The 10,768-nt window shown below is 51.5% G+C and overlaps 1 protein-coding gene across 2 annotated transcripts in view; it reads right to left on the bottom strand.

The window, feature by feature from the left end:
- Mboat1 (membrane bound glycerophospholipid O-acyltransferase 1) overlaps positions 1-7,333 on the bottom strand; it is a 96,006-nt gene extending 88,673 nt beyond the window's left edge. For both annotated transcript variants that reach the window (XM_027948142.2, XM_027948140.2), the window contains exon 1: positions 7,052-7,333. In XM_027948142.2, the coding sequence (XP_027803943.2) occupies positions 7,052-7,150 (99 nt within the window). In that variant the 5' untranslated portion in view covers positions 7,151-7,333. The remainder of the gene's footprint in view (positions 1-7,051) is intronic.
- Between the last annotated feature and the right edge of the window lie 3,435 nt (positions 7,334-10,768).

Below are 10,768 nucleotides of genomic sequence, written 5' to 3' on the forward strand. Positions count from 1 at the left end.
ACCAGAAATCTCGCCCTGGGACTCGGGCCCCCAGATCTCACTTCCTCGGCACCTGTTCCCGAGGCCCTCATCTCCAGACAGCTCCCTTCGCACCGTCACCACTTTCAACCGCTGTCAGCATCTCTCAAGACCATGCTTCACTCCCCAAAGCCTTCTGGAGACTTCCAATGCTTCGCCTCTGCTCCTGAAAAGTGACGCTCACAGGAAAGACACTGACGGGCATCTCTGGGCCCCAGGACTGAACGGCTTTTGGTGGGCTGGCTGCGCTCAGCAGCCCACTACAGTCCCTCGGATCAGCCCCTAAAGACTATGCAGCAGCTGGGTGGCCAAGGCAGGAGGATCCCGAGTTCAAAGCCAGCCTCAGAGAGTTAGGAGGCCCTAAGCAGCTCAGCGAGACCCTGTCTCAAAATAAAATACAAAAAGGGGATGTGGCTGGGGATGTGGCTGAGTGGTCAAGTGCCCCTGAGTTCAATCCCCGGTACAAAAAAAAAAAAAAAAAGAAAAGACTATGCAAAGCCTTCAGTCATCCCCAGAACCCCCACTTCCTCCTTGAGGCCACCTCTTACACCCCTTCAGAAAATGAAAGTCCTTGTACCACTTAAAAAGTCCAGTGCCTTCCCTTGGCCATAGCAATGAGTCCCCAACTTCTGTTGGCAAAAGAATCACCAGGGAGCTGGGGATGTAGCTCAGAGGTAGAGCGCCTACCTAGCACGGATGAGGCCCTGGGTTCAATCCCCAGCATCACAAGGAAAAAAAGAAAAAACAAACACAAAGAATAGAATGAATCACCCATGGAGTCTCCTGGCCTGATATTCAGATCAGTAGGTAGAGGCTGGATCTCAAAGACAACCATGACAGCAATTTCTTGGGCACACTAGGGCTCTACCACTGAGATACATCCCCACCCCTTTTTATTTTTTATTTTGAAGGACAGCCTCACTAAGTTGTGAAGACTGGCCTCAAACTTTCGATCCTCCTGCCTCAGCCTCCCAAGTCACAGGTATTGTGGGCATGCACCACTACACCAGTTATATTTTTAAAGGTTTGAAAAAACAACATCAACAAAAGAAAATTTTGTGACACCTGAAAATTTCATGAAACTCAATTTTCAGCATCCATAAGTGAGGCTGGAGGGGACACAACTGTGCCCAACAGCGTACATGTCACCTATGGCTGCTTTGATGCCACCCAGGCAGAGTCGAGCATTTGTGACAGGGACTGTATGGTCCGATATGTGTTGTCTGGCCCTTTGTAGGAAAAGCTTGCTGACCCCTGGTCTGAAGGTCAAGTGCCTTCCTGGGGCCCTGCTTCCCTGTCCATCCCACATTCCCAGAGTCCACACAACCGCACCGAGCAGTCACCCGCAGGGACGCTGGGTTCCCGGGAGGAGGCAGACAACTTCAGGCCTCACGGCTCTTCCCACCCAGCAAGGCCCTCCCCACTTGGCCCCACAAACTCTTATTCATCCCTCAAGACCCAACTCCTGTCCGGCCTCAGGTGTGACAGCCAGGCCCCCGCCCTCCACCAGCGTGGCTGGGCTCCGCGCCCCAGGTCCCCGCGCCCCAGGTCCCCGCCTGGCTCGGTTCTCTTGTTCCCAGCCTTGTGGGTACAGGTGGTCCCCCAGCTCCAGGGCACCCTGTCCAGGCTCCACCTGTGGCGCCCTGGTCGGGGTGTGTGTCCCACCTGAGCTGTCGAAGGGTGGCGATACTGTGTTCACGCTGGCCTCATCCCCACCTGTCATGGCCCCGCGGTGCCTGTTTGCAGCCTAGACAAGTTACGCCTTCCCATAAGGAGCACCCCAGGAGCGGGCGCTCATGGGGACGTCAGTCCTGAGGCCAAGGAAGGAAGGAAGGGGGCCTCCCCATGGTGACGCGCCTGGCCTGCTGTGTGTGCGCCATTCACGGGAGCCGGCGGCTGGGAAAGCCCAGTGAGGGCAGGCTGCTGGAGGCAGAACCCGGGGCACAGCCGGGGCAGCATGGAGAACAGCAGGGCTGGGCCTGGGCGGAGGAGCCTCCTCCACAAACGCAATCTACTGTCCACCTTAAGAAGGAAGCTCCCGGCTGGGGATGTGGGTCAGTGGGGAACACGTGCTTAAACTGTTCAAGGCCCCAGCTTCACCCCCAGCTCCAAAAAAAAAAAAAATGAAACAAGGTGTTCTACATTGAAGTTTAATAATGTATAACACTGGCATATATTGTTACTAATGATCAGCTTTTATTGAGCACCTACTATTTCCTGAGAATGCAAAGGAAGATAAAAACCCAGACCACAAGGATTCCTAAAACGAGTTTGGAGTTCAGCTTATGAACCCAGAAAGATCACGATCTTGTAATAACAACATTTGCCAAGTGTTAAATGCAAACAGCAAAGTCTACAGGCGTTCATTGTGGCCTATGGGTTTCCTCTCTCTGTTCCCCAGGCACCTTCTATAAACCTCTGAGTGGCACCACCTATACTTAGCATAGGTCTCGACTCCTCCACTGGTAGATGAGCTCTTCCAGACGGGGAACTTAGGGGGTTTCTTATTTTCTTTTTTTTTTTTTTAATCCTTCCTTTTCTACCACTCAGCCAGGTACCTGGTACTAATAGAATTGAATAAATATTTAATTGATCTAATAATGACTGTGGAATGTGAGCCGAGCTTTCAGTGAAGGGCAACACTTAGATAAGAACAGGACTAAAGGTTGGGCATTCCAAGCGCGACCAAGGGAACCAGCCAGGTGACCGAAAGCTCGGGGCAGGCCGAGAAAACCAAGGTCACAGGCCCCCATGGGGTGACCAAAACCCACTGCAGTCACCACGGGTCACCATCGGTCCAGAGTGCCGGGTCTTTAAAGCTGGTCCTCATTCCTCCAGATGGGACTGCAACAGAAGCTCACCTGACAGTCCTAGATCTTTCCTGCTTTAACCTCAGAATCAGTTCCTAGATTCTTACTTCCTGGTCTATTTTTCCTTTTTTTTTTCCTCCTAAATTGTTGGGGTGGGTAAAATCCTGGCTCAAGACTGAACTGAGGGCTGGGGATGTGGCTCAAGCAGTAGCACATTTGCCTGGCATGCGCAGGGCCCTGGGTTCGATCCTCAGCACCACATAAAAATAAAATAAATATATTGCATCCACCTAAAACTAAAAAATAAATATTAAAAAAAAAAAAGACTGAACTGACCCCTGGCATACACAGTCTGAGGGCACCTAACAGGTAAAGATACCAGATATCCTTGGCGTCCAGAATTTGTGGCCACCACCAGAAGGACCTCAAGGCTGGGAAACAGTCTCTTTTTTGGCTTTCCAAGTTCCCAGGACCTCCAGGTGCACCACACACACAAATAACAGCAACGTTAAAAGATCAGTCTGGAATCATCTTTCACCATTAGAAGGTTCTAGTGACTGCAGATCACACCACACTCGGCAACCAGAGCAAAGTGGGGAGGCATGAGAAGACGACGTTTAGAACTCCATTCTCTGTTCCTTGATTCCCCATAAAAGGAAAAGAAAAGCTCCTGCTTCATTTACCCAGGGTGAGTGCAGCTTTGTATCTAAATAACCCAAGACCTCTCAGGGGACAGCGCTCAAAATGCAGAACAGGTCCCCAAGTCCTCAGGTGTTTCCTACACTCTGATCTGAATTGCTACATTGTATTTGTCTCTATAAATACAGTGACTTTGCCTTTAACATCTTCAGTAGTTTGCCTTGTATAAGTCCCTAGAAACAAGGCTGAGGGTGTGTCTCAGTGGCAGAGTGCTTGCCTAGCATGTGTGAGGCACTGGGTTTGGCCCTTAGCACCACACAAAAACAAACAAAATAAAACCATTCTGTAACCACAAAAAAAATTAATAAATAAAATAAACATTTTAAAAAGTCCCTAGAAACCTCAACTTCATCCTTAATATACATATCACTGTACACAGGCACCCTTTAAGGGTGCCCAGAAGCTAAAGAGACAAATGGAAGAACCAGATGAAAAGTAATAACGAGTTCCTCACTTGCAAACCAGATGATCAGAAGATGTTCCGTTTTTGCAGATAATCAACTACTCGACCCAGGGACAATCAATCAATCAGAAATTATGAGTCAACGCAGGAACTACCAAGACACTGAGGAGACGATTCGATGACTCTAAGTGGCTCATGAAGAACTATTTGGGTAACTTGATGTGTATTTTATCATTTTTAGCTTATCTTGGGCTAATCGCCACTCTTCCCTGGGACAGGGACTGCATTCCACCTCCACCTCACTGGTCCCCTCCTGTGCCCCAGGAAGGGCCCCAGCAGACAGAAAGAGAAGGGCCAAAGTTCACTGCTTCCCGGTCAGATGTAGGGGAGGGGTCCAGCCCTCACAGGGCCATGGTATGGACTTCTTCCCTTTTCCCCAGCAGCTGGAGATGTGGGTAACTCAACATCCTTTTCCTGGCCCTGCTGGGAGTGGGGCCCAGGGCCTCGTGCCTGCCAGGCAAGCGCTCTCACTGAGCCGCACCCCAGCCCCTCCGTCTTTGGGTTCCCTGCCTAAACCAGTCTAAGCACTTCATCGAAGTCTCTCCTTTCAACCAGTTAAATCCTGTTCCTTGCCAACACCCTGAGGCAAGGATCTTCCTAACCTAGGACACTCTGTATGAAATTTCTCAGTCCCAAAATGTAGATCTTACTGCCCTCTCCTACTTTACACACAGGGCACGGAGGCTCGGAGAGGGTAGAGAAGCAGCCAGAGGTCACAAAAGTAGTTGGCTGGCAAAGCAGGAATTCATCCAGATGGGTCTGACATCCAAGTCCTTAGAAAGCTTCAAAAGTGTGAAAGAAAACACACCAAGCTCCCAAATTCTCAGGCCACAGTTTAGCCTCAAACCACATTATTTACAGTCTGGGTTTTCCCTGGGTCTAAGATAAGCTGCCTGGGGCATTGCCCTATGGGTGCTTCTTTCACCAACAGTCATTCAGACTGAACCCAGCAGTGCACGCCTGTAATCCCAGCGGCTTGGGAGGCTGAGGCAGGAGGATGGAGAGTTCAAAGACAACCTCAGCAACTTAGTGAGTCTCTAAAGAACTTAGCAAGACCCCATCTCTAAATAAAATATAAAAAGGTCTGGGATGTAGCTCGGTGGTAAGCACCCCTGAGTTCAATCCTCGGTACCAAAAAAAAAAAGTCATTCAGAGTTGACCTTGTTGGAAAGTGATCAGGACAACCTAAGACCTAACAGATGCCAAGTGTGTCATTTCCTTGGCACACATTTTCCCCTGGGCTCATTCCAGAAATCCCCTAATTCCTCTCAATCTTAAATATCTTTATGGTTCCTTCATTCTTTTTCATAAATTAAAATCAGAAATCCAGAAGATGGGGGATGCAGGTGAATGCAGTTATAAGTGTTAATAACTCTACACTGGCACCTCAAAGCCATGACCTGTGGGGTCCTTCATCTATATCTCTGTTCGAAAAGCTCCCTGGATTCTCTTCTCTAGCAGTGCAGGATGCATTTTTTAAAAATGAATTAAAATAAATTCCGATAGGAAGTGGAGAGATAAGTACAAAATAAATCCCCCTGAAGGAAACTCAAGATAGAGCTATATTCCATTTCAGAAACAAAGTATTTGCTATTGTGTCTGCCTCTGCCTGTGTCCGGGGCCTCTCCGGCCTCACAGGCTGAAGAGAGACTGAAGAAGGCATCCATGCCCTGGCCAGACATTCTCTCAAGTTCCTGATTCTCTGGAATTTGCAATAGTCAGATCCTCAGAGTGGGCCAGGGAGAGGGTGGCTCAGTAAACAGTAGCTGAACAAGGCAAAAGGCCAGGGCCGCTTCCTCATTGCTGGAGGAATGAGAGTGGAAAGGGAAGCAGGTAGGCGCTTGTCAGAAAATGAAAAAGAGCACCAGTGGGGGGGGGGGGGAGGGGCGGGGGACCCTGCAAAAACAGCGCAAAACACAGAGGCAGGCGCTTCTCCAGCACACCCTGCACGGGTCCACTCAGCACAGAGCTGGTCCAGCCCCAGGCCCCCAAGGAACAGGAGAAGGAAGGTAGCCTCAAAGGCTGTAATGGCAGCAGACCATTCCTGGACAGCCCCAGAGCTACCGGGGCCCCTCTGCTCCCACTCACAAGCCTCCTACCTCTGGAATTAACAAGGTCCTCAGAAAACAAAGTATCCCTTTTCCTCACTCCTGCCTTTCTGATGGCATCACACAGGACACAAAATAGCAGTCACACCTGTTGACCCAGGCTCACTGATTTAGTCTGCAACCAGGTCTCTCATTCAAACCCATGGACTGAGAGGTCTGCGGGTCAGTCGGGATCACCTAAAAATAATAACGACTTAGCTGGCCTGGCTGAGCCCGCGATCGCGCTGTAGGGAGGATCTAGGTACAGAAGGATGCCAAATTCAAGGCGGCTTAGCAATACTGTTCTCAAAAGAAAAAAAATTTAAAATGTTTAAAAAGTGTTAAAATGCAGCTCAATGGTGGAGCACCTCTGAGTCTAGTCCCCAATACTGAAAAAAAAAAAAAGTTAAAAAAAAAAAACGACTACAATGACGGAGGAAACACTGGATTCATTTATCAGACCATCTTAGAATTTGAACACAAACCAAAACTTGGGGGGGTGGGGAAGTTCAGTCGAACTTGCCATGCGGGTGTACAGAATATTTTTTAGTGCATTTACAGAAAGAAGAACATTAAAACCAACTTAAAAAAAAAAAAAAAAGAGCCAGGCTCCGTGGCCCACGCCTGTAATCCCAGCGGCTCAGGTGGCTGAGATGGGAGGATCCTGAGGATCGCGAGTTCAAAGCCATGGACTGAAGTCCTTCAGAGCTGACCTGAGCGCAAGGCGCTAAGCAACTCAGTGAGACCCTGTCTCTAAATAAAATTCAAAATAGGGCTGGGGTGTGGCTCAGTGGTCCAGTGCCCCTGAGTTCAATCCCCGGTACCCCCCACCTCCTATCCCCCGCCCAAAAGAAGCCCACCTGTCCAGTACGGGGCAGGGGGACGGGTGGATGACTTTCCCCGACTTCGGGGTGGCGATCGCTCGGGGTGGCGATCGCTCGGGGCGTCGGGGTGCCCGCGGGCGGCGCAGTTACCTGGTCCAGAGGGATGCCCAGGAACTCGCTGAGCGGGTGCAGACAGGTGGAGCCCGTGGTGCGGTAGGACGCGCGGGGCGGCGGTGGCTCTGGTGCCATCCTGCATCTTCGGGAGGCGGCTGCCCCGGCCCCAGCCCGCGCCACCCTGCGGGGCGTCCTCCTCCCGGGCCCGGGTGCTGCGCCAAGAGGCGGCCGCTGCCGGGCTCGTGGGGCACCGTGCGGGAGGCCGGCGACGCGCACCGGCGAAAACGCTCTGGGCGCAAACTTGGCGCTGGCGCAGCCGCCACGGGCCTGGGAGGCCGGCCGAGCGCGCCGCGCTTCCCGCTCCACTCCTCTCTGCGCCCATTGGCCCCGCGGCCGGGGACGCCCGGAGGGGGCGGGCGGGAGGCGCCGCGGGGACTGGGAGCCGGGCCCCGCCCCGCCCTCCGCGGCCCAGGGGGACAGCGACGCGCGGGCGCCGCCCGGCCTGGAGGCTGGTGCGCGCGGCCCCGGGGGCGGGCGACGCTCCTTCCTTCTCGGGAACCCGCCGCCCTCTCTCCCCGCCCACGGAACTGTCGCACCCGGTGCGGGCGCCTGCCACCCGGGAGCAGCCCCGGCCCCACCCTGTCCGGGTTTCGCCGCGGTCGCCGCGCCCTCCTCGGGTCCCCGCGCCTTCCTCGGGTCCCCGCGCCCGCCGGGGCCTCCTGCGCTTTCCTTTCCAGCCGCGCGAGACCCCGGATCCCCGGTACCTGCCTCGCCGGGTCCGGCCGCTGTTCGGACCCCCGATCCCCGCAGGCGCGGGCCACTCACGCACACACGGAGGACCGCTCACTCCTGATGGCCGCGTCGCTGTGGGGGGAGAATTACTTTACCCGGGTCAGGAGCGCATTTACTGTTCCAAGATGCGCGTGGTCATGATGTACTTGAATGGAACGGCCCTAAATAAGGGTCCCTTGCCCTTTCACATCGTCCCAGGCCCCCAACACCCTTGTGTCGCTTGGGAAAGTTTTCCCATTTATTGATAGATTTTGAGAGATATAAAAAATCTTAAACTGGGCGTGGTGGCGCAGCCTGTAGTCCCTACTACTGAGAGGGAGGCAGGAAAATCGCCAGAGCACAGGAGTGACCAGCCTGGGCAACGTAGGCGGATCCCGTGTCTAAAATAAATATCCAGAAAAATCCCGCCGACCCTTTCCAGGAATTTCCGGATGTTAGGTGGTGAAGCCTTCTGGAAGCGGCACTCTGGGCATATGGGTAGGAAGCCAGAACCCAGCGCCTGTGGCCCCTGGGTTCCCCTGGGAAACATCTGAGCGCCATCGCTTGGACGAGGGTTAGCTGGGGGAGCATCCGACCCAGCAGGCAGGCAGGGACTTGGGCAGACCTTCTGAAAATGGCCTCCAGCTTCAGATTGACCTGAAAGCCGGTCAAGCACTGGCACCAACTTCCTCCCCAGGGCAAGGGCCTCTGCTGCCCTCTCCAAGGTTTCAGGGTTTCATCACCAACAATTGCACCCAATAGTGACTTTCCAGGCCAGAATTTCTCCATCGATGTCCTCCGCCAAAGAGGGGTAAAAATGTTGCTGCCACCCTCCGTGACCCAGTAGACATTTTAGAGGAGGTCATCAGCAAGCCACAGTCCTTGCTTTACTACACAAGAAAACTCCCACTTTCCGCCCCCCCACACACACACACACATACACACACACACACATACACACGTGCAGGCATGTGACTTGAGGATGACCAGGCTAGGCAATCTCAGTAAATATCTCAGAGTCCTGGGAAATGACCAGACTTGAAGCAGTATCCATCTTGTCTTGAGCAAGACAACAGCTTAAGTGAGGCATTTCAGATGGGAAGGGGCCTGAAAGTATTGTTTGAAAGAAAAAGAACCAGGAAGGGTGAGGTGCACCTGCAGTCCCAGCTAAGGGGGACACCCAGGAATGCGAGGTCAACCTGGGCAACATAGTGAGGCCCTATCTGAAAAAAGAGAAAGTTGGAAAAAAAAACTGGGAATGGGTTTGGGGAGCCACTTAGATGCAAATAACCAGAAAACAGAAGTAGGCCAGTTTTGGTCATATTTCTGAAGCAAATGCTTCAGGCCGTGGATTGTTTTGTGAGCCAATCTAGGCTCTTGAGACTTTCAAGAAGAGTCTTCACATAGGCAGGCATAGAGGGGGTGGGGGTAGTCCTCCGCAGGTGGTCTTTCCCTCAACAAAACACAGATTAAATTGTCTGAAATTTTCACTTGAAAATGCAGTGACTGGCCAGACGTGGTGGCACATGCCTGTAATCCCAGCTACTTGAGAGGCTGAGGAAAGAAAATCTCTGTTCAAGACAGGCCTGTACAATCTCCCAAGACCCTGTCCCAAAAGAAAAAGAAAGAAGAAACCACTAGGGACGTAACTCCGTGGTAGAGGGCTTGCCTGGCATGTGAGAGGCCCTGGGTTCCGTCTCTAGCACCACAAGAGGGAAAAAAGCAGCAATTATGCTTAGATCCTGTAAAGAAAAGGTCACAGAACTCAAAACTTCATCTTTTTACTGATAGACTAGTACAATTACTGCTAAAAGAACCGTTAGATGACCCAGTACCAAGAGAGTGGGTCAGGTCCATGACCCATGAACAGGCCTCTGAGGCGAGATATGATTCTAACAGCTGCACCATGGTCATCTGTTTCCATCCCCATGTCAAGGTGGATTCGTAAACACGTTAGATTCCAGCATGTTAGATTCCACTTTTCAAAAGCAGCTGTTTCAGTTGCCAGTTGTGACAACCCAGGTGGAATTCTACTCATCCAGATAGAAAACAGGCTTAGGGAGTTCAAGTCACTTGGAAGTATTAAGGGAGGTTAAATAAAACTCATTTGTCTGATTCCGGAGCCTGGACTTTGGGTCAGCATACGTTGCCTCCTCTAAAACAGGAGCCACCTTTCCCCCAACACAGGCTGGTCATGGCATTCCTGTGGTCAGGGCATTACAGCTACTCAGAGGCACTTGGGGGTGGTGCCCAGGCCTGTTATCTCCTGCAGTCGTTTGGAGCTGGATATCAAACCCAGCTTCTTAAACCTTCCTATGGAACCATGCTCAAAATGAATGCTGTTCAGGAGATCCGCCGCACATCCTGAGACAGCTAAAGTCCTGGCACAAAGACCTGGAAAAGATTCCATCCTGCTCAGAAAGGCGACACCGTGGACTACTAAAACACTCACTGTGGTCACATGCCAGTCCAGACACAACAAACGACCAAAAGTGAATTAAGACCATCCTCAGGTATAAGCCTTCAAAAAGAAGATGTCAATGATTCGACGGCGACCAGTCGAGATTCAACCAAAGATAATCAAGACCTCCTTCAGTGATGGAACCATGTAAAAATAAAATGGCCCTTTTAATAATGTGTCTGTGAAATGATGCTCTGTGTTCAGAGCATATTCGTTTGTATCATTTTCTTTGATCCTCCCAACAACTGTTAAGGGATCGGAAGGGCAGGTGTTATCACCACCTTAATTATTAAGTCATCATCTCCATTTTATTCATAATTCCAAGTTTCCAGTCACTTGCAGCTAGGTTGTTCAGCTGGCACACAGCAAAAGTAGAATGCAGACCTAGGCATCCCACTGTTGCTTTTAATTATCAGAAATCTTTTTATTATACTAGGAGTCCACCTTCAGGAAAACAGCAGAAATGATTGCTTGCTGAGACATTAAATTCCAGGATTAACATTTGAGATCTAACACATAGA

This window comes from Marmota flaviventris, chromosome 6 (genome assembly GCF_047511675.1).
Source record: "Marmota flaviventris isolate mMarFla1 chromosome 6, mMarFla1.hap1, whole genome shotgun sequence".
Taxonomy (NCBI): Eukaryota; Metazoa; Chordata; class Mammalia; order Rodentia; family Sciuridae; genus Marmota; species Marmota flaviventris.